The following is a 23446-nucleotide window of genomic DNA, read 5'->3' as shown; positions in this document are numbered from 1 at the left end:
TGTCAGAACTCAAAAAAAGTAATGAAAGGGTCAGAGGTGAGATTTGGCACATGAATGTTTTGGCCCATGTGTACATCTCTATCATGCACGCAACATGCATGAGAACATTAAGGGTTCATTCCACTGACACATACACATTTATTCAAACTCACACACACTTTTTTAAAAATAATTTTACAGTAGAAAAGGACGCTGCATCTTTAAGATCTGCCTAAGTGTGTGTACGTGTGTGTGTTTAAGAGAGAGAGAGAGAGAGAGAGAGAGAGAGAGAGAGAGAGAGAGAGTTGAGAGGTTTGTTTGTTTATTGTTCCAGGGACAAAAGTGTGAGTGAGAATCATAAAAGCATCAAGAGAGATTAAACTGCACGGCACATCAGAGAGACAGAGCGCAGTACACACGCACACACACAAACTCACATGGGTAAGTATACCTGTACTCACCTGAACCAATATTTAACCAATGTCATGATTTTAACCAAAAACTTTTAATTCTGTGATACAGTATGTTTTGGCCTGATAAAACTGTTTACATAATTGGATGTGTGTTTATATGACCCTATTTGTAATGGTTGTTTAAATGGTTCCTAACTGACTGCAACGCTTTAGAGCAGAGGTGTGGGTGAAATGAACAGAAACATCAGGAGACTCCAGCCAGAGGTCACACCAGGTCTTTAGGTCAATTATTCTCTCTTGTTTTCTCTTCTTGTGTTTCATTCTTGTACAGCCCAGTTCCAGTCTAATAATGCACAGATGTTAATTGTTGTTGCTTAATGTATTCATGTACAGTATTTGCATACATTGTATTGCTGGTGTAAGGAGAGTGGAAGGTTTGTTTTTGCAGTGGCAGGAACAGGCAGCAAAGTAGTTTGCTTAATAAGACAGGACAGGAAGAAAGAGAATCTTAGGTTCTTATCAACCTTTTGCATAATCATGTTTTGTGTTTGAACTGCGACAGCAGTGTATGTGATTGTGATTTCTTAATTACTGTTTCTTGAAGGTTTAGAACTCAGGTTCTGTACATTTACATTTGCATTTGCTCATTTAGCAGATGTTGTTATCTAAAGCAACTTAACATAAACCCAAATTTCAGTAAGTTTCAGCTTCAGATGTGTTTTTAAAGTTGATGCTACTCAGATTTGTATTGTCTGTTGAAATGTGTGCAGATGAGCTCAGGGTGTGTCTGCAGGGTTTATAGTTCTGCTTATTAACTTATTATAACTGTGTAATGAAGCACTTTTAGATGAGTTTATTGACTGTTAGGCTCACATACGCATTTCTATGGTCCAGAACAGAGGGCATGTTGAAAAATCTCAATATTGGACGTGATAAGTCTACATTATTTAGTAATCAGATTTTTATGAGTGTCTGTTTTCTTCAACACTTGATGAAAAGAGAAAGTAAAATGTGGATGACCTGACCTGACATGATCTTGACCCCATTGTAACCCCCAATGGTGTCACTGTGTGTCTGTCTGTGCCTCTACGAGAGGAAACGCAATGACGTACTTCACTGGTGAGACCTAATGTGTGTGTGTGTGTGTGTGTGTGTTGTTAGTTCACAAAGATACTTTTTGTTGTTGAAACAAAAGCCATTATAACTCTCACTGTGTGATTCTTTTTTCTGACCACTAAACATTAAACACACACACTCAAATCTCTCTCTCAACCTGACACCAACCTACTCAGGAGAGAGAGGGAGGGAAAGAGGGAGAAAAAGAGAAGAGGGAGGGACAGGACTAGCTTAAGCGATGCATTTTTTCTTCCTTGAGGTGGACAGCGGAGTGTATCTGAAGAAACAGAAATTACCTCTCTGAATTTAGAAATCAACAACAGCGAAGAGAAATCTCAAGTGTGAAAAGGACAGTTAGTCCAGAGCTCTCTGGAGTGAGTGGACAAGCGTCTGTGCAACTCTCTTGGCTTGGGTTCAGCTCAGTGGCATCAATGTTTCCAGTGAAACAGCCGTGGTTGTGTAAAGCGCTAGGTGACCTGAGACCAGCCTCCTAAACGCTTCTGCTCTTCATTTGGTTATCTCCAATCTGCATCACTCACATCACCATGCTGGGAACTGTAGAATTCTGAGAAGCTGAGCCTTCAAGTTTGGCTTCTTTTGGTTAAGTTGCTTCATTAAAACATATCTTTTTTGTCCTTTTTTTTTTTGCTACAGTTGTTTTGCCTGTTAACTGTTAAATGTTTTGGTGCTTCTAGAGCATCTTAATTCCTCGTATTTTATGTTCAGAAGTTGTCTGTGTTTTAGCTGCTGTAGTTTTTTTGCGGTCAGAGAAGGGCATCTGCGTTCATTTTGTCTGCTATATGATTGGCTGTGCTGCGTTTGTGATCTGATTCCATGATACACTGACTATTTATTTGTAGATCATATTGTGAATGTGTGTGCATATTTTAGGCCACTAACCCTTAAAAGCACTTTAAAGTGCATGTATGCATGCTCATTTATATGACAGCTGTGTCATTTTAGCCATGTATGTGTGTGTATTACTTTATAGATCATGTATGTTTGAATGTAATTTTCTAGTGTAGAGGTGAGTGTGCATGTGCATATAAATGTGTGTGTGTATTTTGTGTGCTGCATGTGCAGTGTGTGTGTTCATATATTACTCACCTACAGGTTGCTATGACTGCTGCATCCGCTGCCTGGGCGCTGTGCCCTACACCAGCCTGCTGGCCACTCTGCTCTGCTACACTGGCGTGGCACTCTTCTGTGGGGCAGGGCATGAGGCGCTCTCTCATACGCATACATTCATAGAGCTCTACTTTGCCAGGGACGTCCAGGATTTTATTGTGCTGGCGGACTTGTGAGTGATTCTCTATCTCTGCTATATTAAATGTGATTGTGTATCTAATCTTGCCGGTTTCTGTATGCTTTTGTCACTAATCCAACCATGTGTGTGTGTGTTTTGCAGTATAAAGTATTTCCAGTATGTGATCTACGGTTTAGCCTCCTTTTTTTTCCTCTACGGATTGTTGCTGTTGGCTGAAGGATTTTACACCACCAGTGCTGTAAAACAGACCTTTGGAGAGTTCAGGAGCACCAGTTTCGGGCGCTGCATCAGCCTGACTGTAAGTGTGTGTATATGTGTGTGTGTCCGAAATTGAGTTTGACTTGGGTTTTTAATTGTGTGGTTGCTGATCCCTTTGTATCTTTCTAATATAGTTTGAATTCAAGGCGTTTTTATTGCTTTTATACTCTTTGTACTGTAAAAAGTGGATATATGCAGTTGTTCCTTTAAGAAGTTATTTCTACTTGATCTGACCCTTAAAAATGACTTTTGCTGGTGTAAACTAATGTATTCTGGTTGCTTCAGTAATTATTAAATAATATTTTCTTTTTAATAAATCAGCTAATTTAGATGTTAATACATGTAGATAATTTTTAGGTTATTTGACCTTTTCTTTTTTACAGCGCAGTGTTAAGGAAACTACTTTGAAATTATTACTCATACAGGCTACTCATAACCTAAGGTAGTTTAAGTTTAGTCGAGCTACTGTACTGTTTAAAAAAGTAGTTAGCTACACTACAAGCTACTAAGAAAAAGTAGCTAACTACATTGAAGTTATTTAAAGAAGACAATACTTTTAGATATAACAATTGGAGGATGTTTTTTAATTCTGCAATTAGAAGTTCTGATGGAAGAATTAAATAATATCACCTGATAGTTACATATTTATTTAGGGTGACATTAAACAAATAGGGTTACAACATTAAATCATTTTATGTGTTGCAGTGATCTGATTGGCTCTTTTCTCTTGTCCAGTTTATAATCCTGACATATGTTCTCACCGTGATCTGGCTGGCTGTCTTTGCCTTCACGGCTGTTCCTGTGCTTTTCTTCTTTAACATGGCACACTCCTGTCACACGGTCAACGTTATGTCTGAAACCACCCTATTCAGCCAGCACTCAAGGGTCTGCATGGATGCACGGCAGTACGGTATGTCTGTGCCTGTCTGTAATTATATGTGTGAATCTATGTGTGTATGTGTGTATGCATGTGTTTGTGTTTATGTCATGTTATGTTTTGAGTAGGGTTTCTTCCCTGGAATGCTGTGCCGGGGAACGTTTGTGGAACTACACTGGCCAACATCTGCAAAACACCAGAGGTTAGAAGCGCACACACACACACACACACACACACATATACACACACACACTTTCACAGTTTTAAAAGATTGTATCACTTATATAATTTTTCATGTTTCCAGTTCTACTTGACCTATGACCTTTACATCTGTGCATTTGCTGGAGCAGGAATCACTCTTCTCGCCCTGGTTAGTGATCGCCTATCCTTCATTTGTTGACTTTAACCCACTAAGTAAAGTCAAGTTGAAAGCCTGATGCCCTGTTCAGGGCACAGATCTTAGACATTTAGTCAAATAGCTATTAGCTGGGAAATATGGGATCTCCTGGGAGTTTCATGCACAACAGTCTCTAGAGTTTACTCAGAATGGTGCCAAAAACATCAAGTGAGCAGCAGTTCTGTGGACGGAAAGCTGTTGGCCTACCATCTGTGTACTTCAGCAGAAATCGAGATTCATCAGACCAGGCTATTTTTTTCCAGTCTTTAACTTTCCAGTGTTGGTGAGCCTGTGCCCACTGCAGCCTCAGCTTTCTGTTCTTGGCTAAAAGAAGTGAAACCAGACGTGGTCATCTGTTGCTGTAGTCAGTCTGCCTCAATGTTCGACATGTTATGCATTCTGAGTTACCTTCAGTCATTCAGAGGGGTTATCTGAGTTACCGTAGCCTTTATGTCAACTCGAACCAGTCTGGCCATTCTCCATTGATCTCTCTCATCAACAAGGTATCTCCATCTGAAGAACTGCCACTCACTGGTTTTTTCTGTCTTTGGCACCATTCTGAGTAAACTCTAGAGACTGTTGTGCATGAATATCCCAGGAGATCAGCAGTTACACTCTGGCACCAAAAATCATGCCACAGTCAAAATCACTGAGATCACATTTTTTCCCCATTCTGATGGTTGATGTGAACATTACCTGAAGTTCCTGACCCTTATCTGTATGATTTTATGCATTGCGCTGCTGCCACATGATTGGCTGATTAGATACTCGCACGAATAAGAAGGTGTACAGGTGTACCTAATAAAGTGGTCAGTGAGTGTACATGCCCAGTATATTGTACTGCAATGTTTGCCTCAAAGGGATAGAATCACTAATGCCTTTGCACCATTCAAATTTATTTTATTAAAATATTTCCTTTTGCAGTGGAAATTACAGAATTATCTTCTGCTGATGTGTTGTTCCTTTCTCTAACTCTTGCTTTAGTTCATTTACGTGGTTGCCACCACCTACAACTACGCTGTTCTAAGGTTTCTTGGAAGAAAGGGGATCCGTTGCTAGGTTTGTTGTTGCCAAGCTCTCTTTCCTGATGCCTGTTGCAGCGGCTTCAATTGTGTCGTCAAGGTGGCCAGTGAGAAAACACAAAAGAGCTCCATGAAACCCCTACAGAGTTCTATCCTACAGAGCACACAAACACACTGACCACTGACCACCACATCAAACCACTGGTTTCATGAGACAAAAAAGTACAAACTACACTAAAAAAATAAAATAAAAGCGATGGCCTGTGTAACACTTTACAGTTCAGTTTTCAGACCATGCCAATCCAAATGCAAAAATGTTAAAAACGGTTTGAAATTTTTATTTATTTTTTAAGGTTATTTCATGAATGTATAATTTACCTTTTGTCTCCTTTTTTACAGTTTTACCTTTACTATACTGTGACTTCAGAAAATAATTTTTTAATCCTATTTTCTATTTGTTCATTTTTGTATCTTGTAGTTTGCGCTGTGTGGGTTGGGCTGCTTACTGCATGGATGCTGAGCAGTATTTTAAAAGGCTAGCCCAGGGGTCTGCAAACTAAGACATGCTTGTAACCACTGGCACACAGAGGGGTCATTATTGGCAATAGCGAGGGAGTGGACAAACCATTCGTATGACCCACAGAGCACAAAGCACATCATTTCAACTGTGCATTGTTCGCAGTGCACAGTTGCATACTTGCAATAAACAATGGTAAACTCTCCTGAATTGCTATTCATTCCCTTTTAAATTTAGGGTTATTAATCTGCTTTCATTCTTTAAAGCCTTTATACAGAGCTTACTTGTAATTTGCATGGTCTATTTCTCCTTGTATGATCTTTATTCCCGTAAGAAAAGTACCGCTCATGGTGGCTGGCTGAGTGCCAGCTGCAATTGCATTTAAGAGCCAATAGTGACATGCGTGTTTTAGTTTGCCAACTCCTGGACTAGCCTTTTAGACTACTCCTCAACGTCATGCATTAATAAGCAGTCCGTTCCACAACCCACACCCCCGTGGTAGTGGTACCACAGCGGAAACTGCAAAACAGAAAAAATTTAAATTGGTCATCAGTTATTTATTCACAAAATAATTTCTGAAGTCACAATTTTGAAAAAGAAAAGAAAGTAAAATGGAAGAAAAAGACAGAAAAGGTAAATTATCCATTCATGAAGTAACCGGAAAAAAATAATAATGGATATTTTATTTATTTTTGCATTTGTATAGGAAAGGTCTGAAACCTGAACCGTAAAGTGTTACACGGAGCATTGATCAACCAAAAATTCATTTTAGCACTACACTTATAAACTACAAAACTGTAGATCTCTGGAGGAGTGGAATCTAGCGTCTGAATTGTCTTTCAGTTTTTCTCTTCCTCTCTTTCACACATAAACAAACACGCTTAGACTGCTCTACCCTTTCTCTCACGGTCACTTGTTCATTTTAATGATTGTATTCATTTTGCTTTATGGTCATATTAATGCCTTACAGTTTTACCAGAATTTTAGATTCTCATCATCCTTCTCTCTCACTTTGCATTTTCTTCTCTCTCTCAAAGAACCCGTTTGCAACTGGTATAAACATCCGTCACCAGTGATCTGATCACAAGTGGATAGCGATAAATAAAGGTGTAAAGGGGATCCAAAACATTTTGTGTTAGGATCACTCAAACCACATACGGTGGGAGTCAGAAACACATGTGACCACCACTGTTGGGTGTAATCTAATTACAAAGTAATTAATTACTGTAATCTAATTACATTTTAGTACAAAAAGTAGTGTAAAGCATTACATTTCAAATTCTATTAATAAAATTACAGTTACTGACTTTCAATTATGGTAAGTTACTTGTTACATTACTTGGATTATACATACAGTATTTTTAAAATAATATTTATGTAGAAGACATTTAAAACATGAATTAACATGAAGGGCCCCCTAACAAGTCAAATAACAGAGGAAATATAGACTTTATTTTGAATTCACTGAATGGAAAAACAAAAACTTATATGTGAAAAGTGTTTTAGAAAGTAACTTAAAAGTAATTAGTTATGTAATTACTTTTCCAATAAAGTAATCAGTTTAATCCATAATATGAATTTAATTGTAGATAAGTAATTAGTCATTTGTAGTGAAATCCTTTGCCCAACAGTGGTGACCACATTGCATTTGTTGTGTAAACGCTAATCTGTCCTGATACTTCACGGACAACAGGAATGGACCACCTTCTCAGCTGTCAATTGACCATTACGTTAAAACAAGGGTTTTAAACTTGGCCTGTTATGTGTGGCTTTAAAAGAAAACCATCTAATTGTAATGTTTGGAAAAAGCCATATCTGCATATAGTATGCACAAGAATTCATGGAACAGCTTGGATATGCCTGCCATCTACATGCAGATACTGATAATTTGCTTTTGATAAAAGCGTCTGCACAGTGAAACAAATCTAGATTGCATAAAGCATGCACATCCATGGTTAAAAGTAAAATAACAGTCAGCATTTTGCCTGAAATGTCACATTTCTAAAAACTATATTTAGAAACAATGTTGTGTCAACTTTTTATTCTTCATTTTGATTTGTTTTTTACTTTTTTTGTGTGTGTGCTTTATAAACATGCAGTAACACCGTGATGCATGTAGTCATGAAATCAGAGCCCCTCAACAACATCCAATTACAGGTGGTCACAGTAGATGTATTTGAGAACCATGTAAAACCCAAGTGGAAACGCCAATTTGTCCTTGCTGGAAATTTGTGATCAGATCACTCGAGACTGATGTTATACCAAGTGTAAATAGTGCCAAAGACATGAAGGGAGGGGAGAGAGATGAGGGAGAGTTTGAGTATGATTGTTGTTTCCTGATATAGTGGACAGATGAGATGTGGGTTAATATTCTGTGAGACACACATAGAGACACAGAACTGAAATAAGCTGCTGTCTTTGTGTGTCTGTATTCAGTATTTGCAGACACTCGCAGTGCCAAACCATACAGTATAGTGTGTGATGTGGTGTGTGGGTGTGTATTTGTTGTATATTTTATAACTAACTGTCTTTGGCAATATGCTGAACCTGATCAATGATGGTGCTCGATCGAACTAATCATGTTTATATTGTTCTGGCTCATTTTAGAACACTAAAATGATTTGTTGATTTTAATCTGCCGAATAACTGTAAATTATTAATAACATTTCTGCAGAATTTAAACAAAAGTGTGTTTACATTAAATCTTGTGTGTTGACCAGTGAAACTCATGCAATAAACTTTAATATTCTTAAATGAAAGTTCAATATTAGTGTTTTCAATTCATTTCACAGTTCACATTCAAAAAGGGTTAAATTTAACTAATCAAAAGTAGGCTATGTTACTTTTTGCCACAGTGTGTTGAGAAAATTTACAGACCATACAGTTTATATTTTTTATCAGCCATAAAACCGTATTGTATTGTTTTTTACTAAATAATACATTTTTGTCTATATGACAGTGGGATTAGCTGATTTACCTTACATATTTGGGACAAACAGCGAAGGCCATTGAAATGAGCCAGTCTCCGCCAGTCGATAAAACTGCTGAAGTCACAGAAATGTGGACACACATTGTTAGGCCACGTCCACACTGATACGTTTTTGCTTGAAAATGCATAGTTTTCTCTGCGTTTTGCTCTTCTGTCCACACTGAGATGGCGTTTTTGACAGCGAAAACTGAGCTTTTCAAAAACGCTTTCCCAAGTGGATAAATTTGAAAACTCCTTCTTTGTGTTGTAGTGTGGACAGGTGAAAAAAGAGATGTCTGAAAACAATGATGTATGTGTTGTCATGTGACGCAGTCATGTGATCCATTCAACCCAAAACAATCAAGATGGCAGCCCATGTTGTAGCAGTGTTATTGTGCCTGCTATTCACTTTGATAGCATTGTTAAAGATAAATATTTGAAAAGTGTGTTCAAAAACACAGTTTGCAAATGTATCAGGATTAATGTGTACGTAGCCTTAGTTTACTCTTTATATTTTTGTTATGATGGCTTAATGTGTCACATGGAGTTCTGGAGGGAAAACTTACGTTTTTTTTATCCTAGATTAATTTCTGATGTAAGTCATTAAATGAAGTGTGCCACAAAATGTCTTTAATTTGAAGCATGCCATACTTCATGCCACTCACATCAATGAGGATAAGGCTAGACTGGACAGTTTGACTCAAACAATATTTTACTGTATGTTTCAACTCCTAAGTTATTGGCCAAGTCTAGTAATTCTGTTTTATTTACTCGCCAAAGCCAGTTATGATTCGCTTTTGGCTGATGGCAAATGTTAATTTAGGACCCAGACAATTCAAACCTAAAATGACCCAAGATACCTGAACATTCATGTCAACAGTGAGGAATAGTTTGCAATATACTTAGAGCGATACTTTATTAATTCCAGAGAGGATAAAAAAGTAATATGAATATGAAGACATGCATACTCTAGATAAACCATAGACATTAAGGAGAACATGCCCCCCATCACCCCAGAATACTGGTCATTCTTGGTTTTTCAATGACTGATTCCAAAAGTTTACATTTGTCCCCCCATTTAGTTACATTCATGATCTTGTACATAAATACGCATAATAATGAACATTTGTAGAACACAGTGTTGTACATGTGCCGTACACCCATGACAGCAGTTCCTCAACTGAAGAATTTTTTTAATTATTGTCACAGTGCTGAATTAAAATAACCTTGGTGACAAGCTCTGAGGTGTGCTTGGTTGTTGTGGCTACAAGTTGTGATGGATTGTTAGCAGTGGACTTATTCGAGAAGGAATATTTTATCAAAGCATCTCTTGCAGAGGATTTTCCCAGCATAGTGGAACATAGGTGACAAGAGATTACCCATAAACTTGCTGCAACCATCACACTGTAAAAGACACACATACACACACAATTACTGATCACACTACAGCACATCTTAAAAGAGGCACAACAAGGTGCTGGTTGAGTACCAAGGAAGCAGAGACTGAAACAGAGAACCTTGAAACAATCCGGATGGCTGGAAATGGCAGGAATGTTGGCTGTGATTTTCACATTTCCATCTATGGGCAGCTTACAGAAGGTACATATGGTCTTACCATTCAAACTACAAAGAGAAAGATTTATAGAGAGATACATAGAGATGTGTAAGAGAAAAATGGGGAACAAAAAAGTGATAAAAAGAGAACATTTGATATTTTGCATTTATAATGTAAGGGTGTAAGCATTAAAATAACTGCAATGATTTACCATGGCAATCTATGTACTTTTAAGGTTCATAGACTTCTGAAAATTCCCCAGGTTTGATGGGGAATTAGTTGAGCCCCCCCATCCCCCTTCTCCCAAAGATCAAATCCTAATGCCACCACTGGTACTTACTGTGTAATTATTATTTCTATAGTCATGTTTACAGGTAGCTGTCTAAATCTGCTGGGCATTGTTGCCTGCCGAACCTCCGTCAGAGCCTTCGGTCCATCTATGGGGTCATCATCCAGGAGCCACCCATCACTGATATTTCATCCTATTTATTCCAGAACATCTCCTGGTGGTAGGGCCGCGGTCTCCCTGCCACCCCTCACAGCTGAACACTGGATCCTTTGGATTGTCTATGCGCCAACCCCATGGCTATGGCTGTGCTAGCCCACTGGCACCATTAATGCATACTCAATGCCCCTGTTCCATATGGCATAACCTCCCATCCGACTATACGTGCCAACCTGGCGGCTAAGGCTGTGCTAGCCCCACTGGCACCATTAATGCATACTCAATGCCCCTGTTCCATATGGCATAACCTCCCATCCGACTATACGTGCCAACCTGGCGGCTAAGGCTGTGCTAGCCCCACTGGCACAATTAATGCCTTCTCAGTGCCCCAGTTCCGTGTGGCATAATCTCCCAATTGACCATATACACCAACCCTGTGTCTAAGGCTGTGATATTCCCTATCCCTACTTTTCACTTCTGCACACCCCACTTTTTGTCTTTCCTTCTTAACCATAGGCAGAAGCTCCCTTTCTCAGCTTCCTCTGCCATTTTCTTCAGAGACTTCTTCAACACTGATTCAACAATACCATGTCTTTTACCATGTCTTTCAATAGGTGCTACATTGATGTTCCTATAAATCCTTGACATGAGACCTCCACAGGGTAAGTGGCAGTCCTCCATCCGTTTTCCCTGCACTCTGCAGCCAGATCAGCATATTTTAGCTTCTTCCTCTCATAGGCTGCCTCCAGTCCCTCTTCCCATGGGACAGTTGCTCAATCATCATGACTTTTCTAAATGATGCCGACCATAACATTATGTCCGGCCTTAAGGAGATGATGGTGACCTTAGAAGGACATTTCAGCTGCTGGCTAAGGTCAACCTCCAATGTCCAATCACTTCCATGTGTAAGGATTTATCTGGATTTCCTCCGTGCAGTGCCTTGTGCCACACCTCCCTTTTTTAACAAAAATCAATGAACTGCCTCTAAAAAGTATGGGGGCCTTTGTTTGCCTTAACTCTACATATCTCTAAGGTCTCCACCAGCTTGCACAGGACCTGATCATGCCGCCACCTGTACTGTCCTTGTACCAAGGCGGTCTTGCACCCAGCCAACATATGCTATACATGATTTGCTCTTGGGGCCTCACAGATGGGACAACTCTTCTCTTTGCCATACCACAGAGACAAATTTCCAGGGCTTGGAAGGGTGTCATAGGTGGATCTTATTAGAAAACTTAGTCTGGCCTGGGGTACCTTCCGCAGGTCAGCCCACCCAAAAGCCCTATCAGATGTACCCTTCCATACTGTCCAGCGCCCTTGCTGCTGCTGGCTGACTGCTCTAATCATGCACCCTTCCTCTTCCATCCTAGATACTTCTGTATCTACCATCAGTTTCCTTTACTATCTGGAGTACTATTCTATTCTATCTACTATTCTGCTGACCACAGTTTGGGAACCACCCCCATTCAAGGCATGCTCTTCCTGACTGGGTTCTTCCAACAATATCTTTATAGTTCAGTCTTGAAACCACCCTGTTAACAACCTCCTCCTAGAAATTAATTACAGTAACATGTAATACAGCCTCTGAAATAAAGTATTACCAAGAACTCTTACATTATTATTTTTGATTCCTCTCCCTGATTTGCTGGAGCCAGCTGATAGGTTGAATGAGTGCTGTGGAGAAACTTTTAACATTGATTTCCTGATTTAATTAAGCATGTTCATACAATGTATTAGAGCTGGCAGCTCTGGGCAACCCTGTGAGCTGGTAAGTGAGTAAGGGTTAGTAAGTGACCACTGGCAATATATTCTAATATTATTCAATACTCTTACCATTTTCAGGGCACTGTCCATAAGTCTTTATGGGACCACAGACCTCATGTTTAAATTAAGTTGTCTTTAAAGATGACTGACTTACTTATCTCCAGCTTGGCTGTTCAGTCTGTGGTGCTCTGCTGGGGCTGCCACACTGGGTCCTACAGTCAGTTCTGTGGATAACACCATAGTTTCTGAAGGTTTTGTATTTGAAGCTTTTAGGGCAGATTCTAGTGAAAGTTCTTCATGATAACTTGTGGCTTCTATATGCTGGACTTCTGATTGTCTGGATTCAAAAGTGGCCTCTATTGTATGTTTTATGGCTGTTGTGACTATTTCGACTGTGTCGTCTACCCCATTCTTTGTGATGTATGTACCTGATGTTTCTGCTGGGTTCTTGACTAGAGTTTCCACTGCTCTCTCCAGCAGTGCTTCACTGTAAGGTCCATGATCTGTTGAAGCCATGTCTGCAGATGCCTTCAATGCTTCCTCTTCATAAGAGTCTACAGGTGTCTTCAAAGCATCCTGTACACGTGTATAAACTGGCATCTCCACAGAATCTTCTACATTTGTAACAATATGTGTCTCCACTGTTTCTTCTACAGGATTGTTTACAGGTGTCTTCATTGCTTCTTCTACATGTGTGATAATACCTGTCTCCACTACAGGAGTGTGTGCTTGTGTCTTCAGTGCTTCCTGTACTCGTGTGTATACTTGTATCTCCACTGTTTCCTCAACAGGTGTGTCTATTGGTGTCTTCAGTGTCTCCTCTACATGTGTAATGGTAAGTGTCTCCTCTGCTTTCTCTACAGGAGTGTCTGCTGATGTCTTCAATGCTTCTTTTACATGTGTGACAATAACTGTTTCCACTCCTTCTTCTAAAGGTATGTCAATTGGTGTCTTCAGTGCTTCCTCTACATGGGTGACAATAAGTGTCTCTACTGCTTCTTCTTTAGGAGTGTCTTCAGGTGTCATAAATGCACCTTTTACATGCGTAACAATAAGAGTTTCCATTGCTTCCTCTATAGGAGTATCTGCAAGTGTTTTCGATGCTTCCTCTACATGTGTGGCAATCTCCACTGTTTTTTCTGCAGGTGTCTTCAATGCTTTTTGTACACGTGTGTATACCGGTATCTTTACTACTTCCTCTACTAGAATGTCAGCAGGAGTCTCTATTGCCCTGAATGAAGAAATAAGGAATAGCTGAAAGGAATCAAACACAAGGGGAAAGAAAACTAGGGCTGGCAAAAAAAATAGATTTTCATATTAATCAGGATCATCATTTATACGATTCCAATATAGATTCTAAAATCACAAGATCTTTAACTCTTTGCCAGGGGCACTCTTTGTATCTATCGTGATAGACCAGTGGATTGCGAGACAACCACTAGCTAATCTCATTAACAGGCCAAATGGAAAAGGGAGTAGAGAGAGAAACTACACAAATAATGAGAACCTTAAAGATAACTTTTTATTTCCTCATTTCGGTACCTAAGTGCTGTTTGACTGATTGACAGGTGGCTTTTGGGTGTGTGCTTTATGTCAGTGTTGTATTATATGATTGTTTTAGTATAGTGAAATCTATATTGATACCAAGCCCTTAAAAAACACCTCTCACTCAAATGTCTTTAAGGCTGACAGGACATAGGATCTTTGATGGGTTCTGGGTGAGTCCTGGCTGGAGGAGGCGGGGCTCTGGGCAGATGGCATAGACACTGGACTGCTCTCAGCTGATGACAAAGGCTTTACTGGAACTGGTGGTTTGCTGTTAGAGAGAGATGAAAAGAAGGCAGAAAGAGAGTGAGATAAACTAAGTGAGAAAGAGCAGGAGACATTGATATTCACACTGATTCTTTTTAGTGTAGAAGTAAAAATGGGAAAATCCATTGGCTGGTTGATACTACCTCTTTCAGCCAGCAGATGACAATGTCAGCATGTACTTACTGTGTTTGTTGTTTATTTAATTGTGTGTCTAGATCCACTTGAGATCTGTGAATCCAGCTTCCATCTTGTTTCAGAGATGTTTTGACTTTTGTCGCCTGGAACACGGCCCGCCTGTCAAACTCTAAAATCACACACACACACACATAAAAAAAATTTAAAAAATAAATAAATAAAAAACTTTGTTAGAGAGTATTTTGTTCACAAATGTGTGTTGTTGTTGTTGTTGTTTTTTTTGTTTTTGTTTTTGTTTTTTTTGCCTGCATGTTCATACCACTGGTCATGATTAGTTCCTCTTCTTCAGTGAGGCCTACATTAGAAACACATACATGAAATGTAAAATCAGATATATTACAGCCTGTGAGATATTTACGATCATAGGTTTTGTGATTGTGTAAACCCGAACATGTCTGTGCTGATTATCATGGTGTAGACTGCATTCCATAGATGCATTCCACTGAGTACAACAAAAATGCAGCACAATTACATTTTTTTGTTCTGTGTGTGTGTGTGTGTGTGTGTGTGTGTGTGTGTGTGTGTGTGTGTGTGTGTGTGTGTGTGTTATTTAGTGTTTTGTCTTAACAGAAACTCCAGTTCTGTCACACAGTAAAATGTGTTGTGCATGGATTTAAAAAAAAAATAATAATAATTCTGCATTCTTACACTGTTTGGAATTACACTTGATAGAGTAAGTGCATTGTGTAGGGATGATTTAGTTCTTTAGCGCTTAAGTGGTTCTGGTGATGTAAATAGCCAAAAATAAATGAGCTGGAAGGCATTCAAGACAATAGCAGAGAGGAAGAACAGTTCAAAAGGTCATTAAAAATACAGAAAAATAAACAAGAGTAAACAGCAACTGTTCTGCATGAAGAAGAGCTTTGCATGTTTGTTGATATTCTGTATGTGTGTGTTTGTGAAAATGCTGCAGTTTTCCCTTGCAGCTTTGCTGAAAAGACCAGCTTAGACCAGAACTGGAACAGAATTTTCATTTGCTGCCGGTTTAGCTCCTTAAAAGCTATGTCCTCATCATAAAAACATTCTGGGATCAAAGAGCACAACGTCACACACGTGTATCTGTAAACCTTAACATAATGGCAGGATGTTCTTGTTACTTCCCAGAATAGTCAAATCATCTTCATTGCTTGTTTTGTTGTATTGTCATTGATCAAAGTGAGAGGAAGAACCCCTGCCACATAACCCAAACCCATTCAGACAAAACATACTCTTGACTTGAACACACACACACACCCAAAAGTTTATATAAATGCAAAAGTGTGTTTAAAAGTGCATTTCTCTGTTATAGTGTGAGCGTAGCAGACATTCTTACCTGTGTGTAGAAGGCTGTGCAGCTCAATCTGTGAGTGTGACAAAAAGAGATTGACTTACTAGACATATATACATGCACACACACCTACCATGCATACCTGCATACCCCCCTCCAAATGCACATAACACACATTCATAGCTTGATGTAAGATAGTGGAGGTGTGCGTGCGTGTGTGCGCGCACATTTGTTTGTGTGGGCTCTAAATGTTGAGGAACACTGTGTTCTGTTTTTCTTCTGAAACAATGACAGAGTAAGACAAATGGTGTGCACTGAAGACCCTCTGACCTCACATGGGAGTTTTACATAATGTCAAAGGTACAGAATCCACCTGTCTGCAAAATTGCAAAACCAGAGGCACAGTTGTATTAGTATGAAGAATGGGTGTGTGCTACTCCAGACACATGCACACACAAATCAAGAAGTTCAACAAAAATAAGTTTGTTTTAAATAATAAAATAATAAAAAAATATTGTTCAATATTAAGACTTAAAGTAGCCTACCTCAAACCATTCCTTACATATGTAGAATTTATTTGAGTTCGTTTAGTAACATTATTTGTATTTCTAAATGAATGAACTGTTCAGAATTCTTCAAGTTTGGTGCAATGGCAGAACGTGAATAAGCACTACTCAGAGCCCAGCAGGGCTTTGTTGTGGCACATTTGCACTACATAAACGCTACAGAAATGTGTTCATGATTGCTCAAGTTGAATGGACAGTGTAAGAGTAAATTATAATTAAGATTAATTTTATTAACATAATTGTTTGATTATATTCATGATTTTAATTAAGATTTTGTTGATATTTGTTAGGGATGCTCTGATCGATCGGCCACCGATGACTCGATCGGTGATCGGTAATTTGGCCGATCGCATAAACCGATCGCTCATGTCGCAAAAGACGCGCGGCTCCTTTAAGACTTGAGCAGCACTGTCATGACATCACAGAGTGTGTGAATACTGACAGTGTTTTAAGACAAACTTGATTCAGCAGTTAAGAACGATGCAGTGGGAAAGGTATGGCGAATCGGAAATGTTTGTGTACTGTACTGTTAATGTGACGTTTCACACGCGACAAGGCAGAGGGAACAGCGCGAGCTGTGAAAAACGGTCCTTATTATCATTCATGGCGGCAACTTCTCAGTCTCCGCCGGGCAAAGGCATCTCAGTAATAACGCGAGTTACAAGATGTGGTGTAATTCAAACATATTCATTAAATATCTCTCAATTAACAATAGTAGCACACGTAGAGTCCAGAAACATGTGCTCTTTCTCCGCTTTCCTTTCTTCTCTTTCCCTCACGAGAGAGCACGTGTTCCCCTCATTAAATTTCAAGCCTTAACAAGTGAAAAATTAGCTATTAATACAATCATCCAACTAAATGAAAAGGCAGGGAAGGAATTTATAATAATATTTTTTTGTACAATATTAAGATACCATAATATAATGTGTTAAATTTGATTCAAAAATAAAATAAGGAATAATAATAATTATATGAGATAATGACAATGAATCAATAACCAAAAATGTCACATTAAGCTTAATAACAAAGATTGTATGTTTAATTACATAAAAAAAATAAAAAATAAAAAAATGCTTTTCTAGTAAGCCTTTTAAACTTTTTCATCTGTTTTTATCAGCAAAAACTAGGCAAAGTGATATTGCTGGGAAGAGTGAAATTCACTGAATAGTGACAGTGTGCAGAAAGCTTAAAAAAAGCCAGTTTTGACAGAGATCCTGATATAAGGTGAAATGATCGGTATCGGGATCAGTATCGGCTGATCAGGAGACAATATGATCAGTATCGGCTGTAAAAATCCTGATTGGAGCATCCCTAATATTTGTTTGTGAATCTGAGCATGCTGTGATATAGCCATGTGTAAAACAGGTCATGATTTCAGTGGAGATCTTAAAGGTGTCCAAAGAAATGCTTAGTTGTTGTTTTTTATTATTATTATTATTATTATAATGCGAATATATCACAGTAAGGACAGGGTGATGATAGCAGCCAGGCGGGCATTTCAGATGAGCAGGTAAGAACAAGAAAATGTTCTGATAGGGAAGAATGTTTGATATGATACATCATACAAATATGTAAGAGTATCCTTTGAAAAGTTTGTTTTATGTGCATTAAGTTATTATGCACTGTGTAATGTCAAGAGAGAGAAAGAGAGAGAGAGCTTCACACTTCAACCCCCAATGATCAAACCAAATCTACGCCCTTGAACACAATTCACCTGTTTTCACACGTTCCAATTTGTTTAACATTTACTGCACAACTCTACACACAATTGTCCTGATTTTCACAGGTTTAACCAGGTTCTCATTCAATTTTTAATTTTTTTTAATTTAATTATATTTATTTGTCACACATTATATATTTTGCACATATACAGTGAAATTCTTTTTTTTTTTTTTTTTCACATATCCCAGCTAAGCTGGAGTCAGAGTGCAGGGTCAGCCATGATACAGCATCCCTGGAGCAGATAGGGTCAAGGGCCTTGCTCTAGGGCCCAACAGTGGCATCTTGGCGGTGCTGGGGGTTCAAGCTTTCAAACCTTCTGATCAGTAACCCAGAGCCTTAACTGCTGAGCCACCACTGCCCCTATTTTACACACCTGTCAAAATCTTAGGATAAATAAAAAGGGACACAGGTGATTGTTCTTTTGGAAAATTGGATCCCAATAATATTTGAAGAGCTGGAAGGCAGAGACAAAGAGAATATGTTCTTGTGCATAGTATCACGATGCTCAGCAACAAGTCCAGCTAAATCTGAGTTGTTTTACGGTTACATTTATCTTTCAAACAAGATATCTTCAGACAAGAAAGCAGGTAGCCTAGCTTCAGTAACTGCAGTTAGTTTTAGACAAGTAAGGTAACCTACAGGGTTTCTATACTTTACTGCAGGTTCGAGGGTATGTACTGTACTATGTACTGTACAGGCTGTGTAATGTACTGTATCACATGTTCTTCACACTTGTGTGATGTATGTCTACTTTGTCTAATCCAACTGTACTTGTTCTACTGTAACATGTGCAAGAGCAGAATACTATTGTAAGATATTTTTTTTTCGTGTGTATTTTTGTTTCATGAAATGTGTCTTAGCGGTCGAGAAATACTCTGCCAGGACACCTGTGTGAACTTAAGGTAAACTAACTTTATACGTCCACTAAAAATGACCTTGGAAAAGGTTAAAAAAATATTGCAAATAAGGGCAACATTTTCAATATATGCAATACATTTTTGTGTGCCAGTGTGACCAGTGTGTGTGTCTAGATACTTTTTGGGGCAGTTGTATTTGAAAGAACAATATTTCCATAGGTGATTATTTCCCATGATGGTGTAGTGAGTCTTACATAGATTGCTCTACAGTTTGTACAACACTGTTACATTTGAAACTTTAAAAAATTAGTTCTCTTTTAAAGTAACTTAAAGTGTGCTAATAGTTGGTTCAGTCTTTGTGAAGTAATCTTGTGTTCAGTTCTTAAGGGCACAATGGTGATAGAGCAGAACTGTTATCTCAGTAAATCTCTGTTTGGGTCACCCTTAAAACTGAACATAAATCCTTTGCATTAGCAACCAAGAATCTTAATTATTATGTAACAATCTCTTTTCTTCTTCTCTTTTGGCCATCAATAATTTTCATCTCTCCTTTTCATTTTTAATGCTGTTTAAAAACAGCCTCCAATTGTATGCTCATACTTTTGTCATTACCTTATAAATTACTCTGCAGTTTTCAGGGTTACAGCCTGCAGATGCAGCCAAGACCAATGTTTCAAGTATGAGATTTTCTATGAAAAACAAATTCATGCATATTAGTCTTCATGCTTTTCAAGCTTTTGTAATTATGAAGAAATTAAAAGAGGTAAAAGGTCTGAAGTTGATGTAAGTAGAAGAGATTTAGAAATACATATGTATAATTGTTTCTTTGACAGGAACTGACCTGCTCTTAGTCACATTTCTTGTTGAAAATACTTTAAATAATTTGTATGGAATGGAGCAAATGACAAGTATTTAAGAATGATAGATAAAGACACTGCAGAGAGGACGTGCAGCAATGGCGCCAGTAGCCGCCTGACAGGAAATGTTAGGACCTTATGAAATTGCATCAATCAGTAAACCATGAGAAATATGTACTACCCATGTCAGAATAACTATTGCTAAAACTGTTAGAAACAGAAGCAATCATAGATCACTAGATGCTGCAAGCAGGTTCCTCCAGATTCCCAAGAACAGCTGCTTATTAATCCAGTTGCAAGATATTTGTTCAAAAGACCACTGATTTAGCCTTTTTAATGTATCATAGATCTTTCAAAATACTAAAAGTTGACATCTACATTGCTTGAAATTCATGCTTCCCTTGAGCAAGGGTTGTAACAAAAGGTGTGGTAATTTGCAGAGATGACGACAGGGGTGAGTTGGAAGGAGAATAAGAACCAGAGACTATTTAGCCTAAGATGGTAAACTTGTATGTAAATAAATTGGAGAAATTGGAACAGCCAATATGGAGTGTGTAGAAAAGGAAGTCCTGCCTTACAGGTAAAAGAACCAATCATATACCGCTGCAGATACTTTTTTTTTTTTTTTAATCTGTCTGCAATACCAGAACTGGGAATAGAGGGGCAAAACCTGACACTGACACACATAGGAAATTGTAAAAAATCCAGCATATGGGTTTTTTGAGGTCTAGATACTACTAAATGTGAATTGCTTTGCATATACATAAAAATACGTGTTAGACCAACAATAATCCCATAAATGTTGTCCCAGCAAAAAACTATTTTTTGGAAATCAAAAGTGAATGGCAAAATTTTTTGGCCATCATTCTTGATATTGAAGAGGGCCGAAGCATTTAATGGAAAGAGGGGCTATTCTACACATTTGGAAGTATATCTAGATCACATACAGTGCATCCGGAAAGTATTCACAGCGCTTCACTTTTTCCACATTTTGTTATGTTACAGCCTTATTCCAAAATGGATTAAATTCATTATTTTCCTCAAAATTCTACAAACAATACCCCATAATGACAACGTGAAAGAATTTGTTTGAAATCTTTGCAAATTTATAAAAAATAAAAAACAAAAAAAATCACATGTACAGAAGTATTCACAGCCTTTGCTCAGCACTTTGTTGAAGCACCTTTGGCACCAATTACACCCTCAAGTATGATGCTACAAGCTTGGCACACCTATTTTTGGGCAGTTTCTCCCATTCTTCTTTGCAGGACCTCTCAAGCTCCATCAGGTTGGATGGAGAGCATCAGTGCACAGCCATTTTCAGATCTCTCCAGAGATGTTCAATCGGGTTCAAGTCTGGGCTCTGGCTGGGCCACTCAAGGACATTCACAGAGTTGTCCTGTAGCCACTCCTTTGTTGTCTTGGCTGTGTGCTTGGGGTCGTTGTCCTGTTGGAAGATGAACCTTCGCCCCAGTCTGAGGTCCAGAGTGCTCTGGAGCAGGTTTTCATCAAGGATGTCTCTGTACATTGCTGCATTCATCTTTCCCTCGATCCTGACTAGTCTCCCAGTTCCTGCCGCTGAAAAACATCCCCACAGCATGATGCTGCCACCACCATGCTTCACTGTTGGGATGGTATTGGCCAGGTGATGAGTGGTGCCTGGTTTCCTCCAGACATGACACTTGCCATTCAGGCCAAAGAGTTCAATATTTGTTTCTCATGGTCTGAGAGTCCTTCAGGTGCCTTTTGGCAAACTCCAGGCGGGCTGTCATGTGCCTTTTACTGAGGAGTGGCTTCCTTCTGGCCACTCTACCATACAGGCCTGATTGGTGGAGTCCTGCAGAGATGGTTGTTCTTCTGGAAGGTTCTCCTCTCTCCATAGAGAAACGCTGGAGCTCTGTCAGAGTGACCATCGGGTTCTTGGTCACCTCCCTGACTAAGGCCCTTCTCCCCCGATCGCTCAGTTTGGCCGGGTGGCCAGCTCTAGGAAGAGTCCTGGTGGTTCCAAACTTCTTCCATTTACAGATGATGGAGGCCACTGTGCTCATTGAGACCTTCAATGCTGCAAAAATTTTTCTGTACCCTTCCCCAGATCTGTGCCTCGATACAATCCTGTCTCGGAGGTCTACAGACAATTCCTTGGACTTCATGGCTTGGTTTGTGCTCTGACATGCACTGTTAACTGTGGGACCTTATATAGACAGGTGTGTGCCTTTCCAAATCATGTCCAATCAGCTGAATTTACCACAGGTGGACTCCAATCAAGTTGTAGAAACATCTCAAGGATGATCAGTGGAAACAGGATGCACCTGAGCTCAATTTTGAGTGTCATGGCAAAGGCTGTGAATACTTAAGTACATGTGAGTTTTTTCGTTTTTAATTTTTAATAAATTTGCAAAGATTTCAAACAAACTTCTTTCACATTGTCATTATGGGGTATTGTTTGTAGAATTTTGAGGAAAATAATGAATTTAATCCATTTTGGAATAAGGCTGTAACATAACAAAATGTGGAAAAAGTGAAGTGCTGTGAATACTTTCTGGATGCACTGTACCTCAGTTATCAGACATTCCAGACTCAGGTTTAAAGATAGGTAGAGATTGCAATGGTAGATATTATAACCAGTATTTGGCAACAACAGTGCACATTTAGCCAGTGTTAAAACACAGGGATTAAAAGATCATTAGCACAAAACAGATCTGATCTGATCAGATCTTTTTATTTTGATTGACCTACACAGAAGGAGGTCAATCCATTTTTCAGTTTCTGTAGTAGTGTCTTACTTTCTCTCTTTGCCTTCACAGATGAACTTGGCCCAGAACCTGCTTGGAGAGTTCAGGTTAAATTGCAATCTGGTTTCACTATTCTGTCACCTGTCTCTAGTAATCTGAGCAGTTGCCATGGAGATCAGGTGTTTTAAAGAGACAGCATCTATTAGAACAGACAGGGGAGATGCCAAGAGTACAGAGAGTGTGTCCACTCAAGATCTGGAGAGAAGAAATGTGTGCTTGCTTAATTCAGAGAGACTTTAAAATGAGAGTTTAGAGTCAGATATACTGTTGGAGTTTACCTGTGTCAGGTCACCAGTGGAGACAACAGAGAAGATAACAGTAGGAGTAAAGGAAAGGTGAGTATTCCACAACTCTGCATTAACATGTGCAGTTATATCTGCCTCCTGGATAAAGTGCACATTTCAGAGTAAAACATAAAACACCTTGTGTACACATTGTATTACCATAATCTCTCTAATGTTCTGACAGTTATTGAATCTTTAGTTAATCTGAGCATTTTGGACTGAAACCAGATTCACCAGTGTGATGATAATTATGTTTTTAGTTGATGCTTGTTATTAAGCACTTAAGTTGCCATTTAGCAGATACTTGTTTTTTTTTTTTTTTTTAATCCAAAGTGAGTTGCAATACCTTTTCTGACACTATGTAGAAATTAAGATTGTGTGGTTTGGGGTAGGGCTGTTTTATAGCATTCAGCTATAGAAACACTATTAAATGATGTTCTGTTTACTATTTACTAACTATGGGCTCTATAACTATGTGCAATGTCTTATCCAATTTTTGTGAGATTGCTAATTCTA

General features: G+C 38.8%; 2 protein-coding genes across 3 annotated transcripts; one reads left to right on the top strand and one right to left on the bottom strand.

Annotated features, from left to right (window-relative positions):
• The first annotated feature begins 278 nt into the window (after positions 1-278).
• plp1b (proteolipid protein 1b) lies at positions 279-8611 on the top strand. 2 transcript variants are annotated; one of them, XM_051674847.1, is made up of 7 exons: positions 279-420; positions 2622-2808; positions 2917-3073; positions 3769-3943; positions 4039-4112; positions 4215-4280; positions 5292-8611. In XM_051674847.1, the coding sequence occupies exons 1-7, from the start codon at positions 417-419 to the stop codon at positions 5364-5366; spliced, it is 738 nt and encodes a 245-aa protein (XP_051530807.1). In that variant the 5' UTR covers positions 279-416; the 3' UTR covers positions 5367-8611. The 2 variants fall into 2 exon arrangements, with proteins under 2 accessions (XP_051530807.1, XP_051530798.1); XM_051674838.1 differs by lacking the exon at positions 279-420 and adding an exon at positions 1704-1979.
• A 958-nt stretch (positions 8612-9569) lies between these two features.
• Positions 9570-23012, bottom strand: si:dkey-125i10.3 (uncharacterized). Its single transcript, XM_051674803.1, has 10 exons — positions 22925-23012; positions 15898-15925; positions 14845-14880; positions 14574-14694; positions 14248-14394; positions 13007-13809; positions 12733-12802; positions 12429-12488; positions 10332-10437; positions 9570-10218 (listed from the first exon to the last, which is right to left on the bottom strand). Exons 3-10 carry the CDS (start codon positions 14852-14854, stop codon positions 10111-10113), a joined length of 1425 nt encoding a protein of 474 aa, XP_051530763.1. The 5' UTR covers positions 14855-14880; positions 15898-15925; positions 22925-23012; the 3' UTR covers positions 9570-10110.
• Positions 23013-23446: the final 434 nt, after the last annotated feature.

This window comes from Myxocyprinus asiaticus, chromosome 3 (genome assembly GCF_019703515.2).
Source record: "Myxocyprinus asiaticus isolate MX2 ecotype Aquarium Trade chromosome 3, UBuf_Myxa_2, whole genome shotgun sequence".
Classification (NCBI taxonomy): domain Eukaryota; kingdom Metazoa; phylum Chordata; class Actinopteri; order Cypriniformes; family Catostomidae; genus Myxocyprinus; species Myxocyprinus asiaticus.
This window is presented reverse-complemented; position numbering and strand designations above follow the sequence as displayed.

What these genes read in the sequence shown, in the direction of transcription:
- plp1b (XM_051674838.1), top strand. Translation starts at nt 1,940, where the DNA reads ATGTTTCCAGTGAAACAGCCGTGGTTGTGTAAAGCGCTAG. An exon ending in GTGGTTGTGTAAAGCGCTAG is followed by an intron (nt 1,980 to 2,621) that starts GTGACCTGAGAC and finishes ACTCACCTACAG; the next exon opens with GTTGCTATGACTGCTGCATC. An exon ending in GAATCACTCTTCTCGCCCTG is followed by an intron (nt 4,281 to 5,291) that starts GTTAGTGATCGC and finishes CTCTTGCTTTAG; the next exon opens with TTCATTTACGTGGTTGCCAC.
- si:dkey-125i10.3 (XM_051674803.1), bottom strand. An exon ending in GAACCCAGCAGAAACATCAG is followed by an intron (nt 12,803 to 13,006) that starts GTACATACATCA and finishes TGTTATCCACAG; the next exon opens with AACTGACTGTAGGACCCAGT. An exon ending in GCCATCCGGATTGTTTCAAG is followed by an intron (nt 10,219 to 10,331) that starts GTTCTCTGTTTC and finishes TGTCTTTTACAG; the next exon opens with TGTGATGGTTGCAGCAAGTT.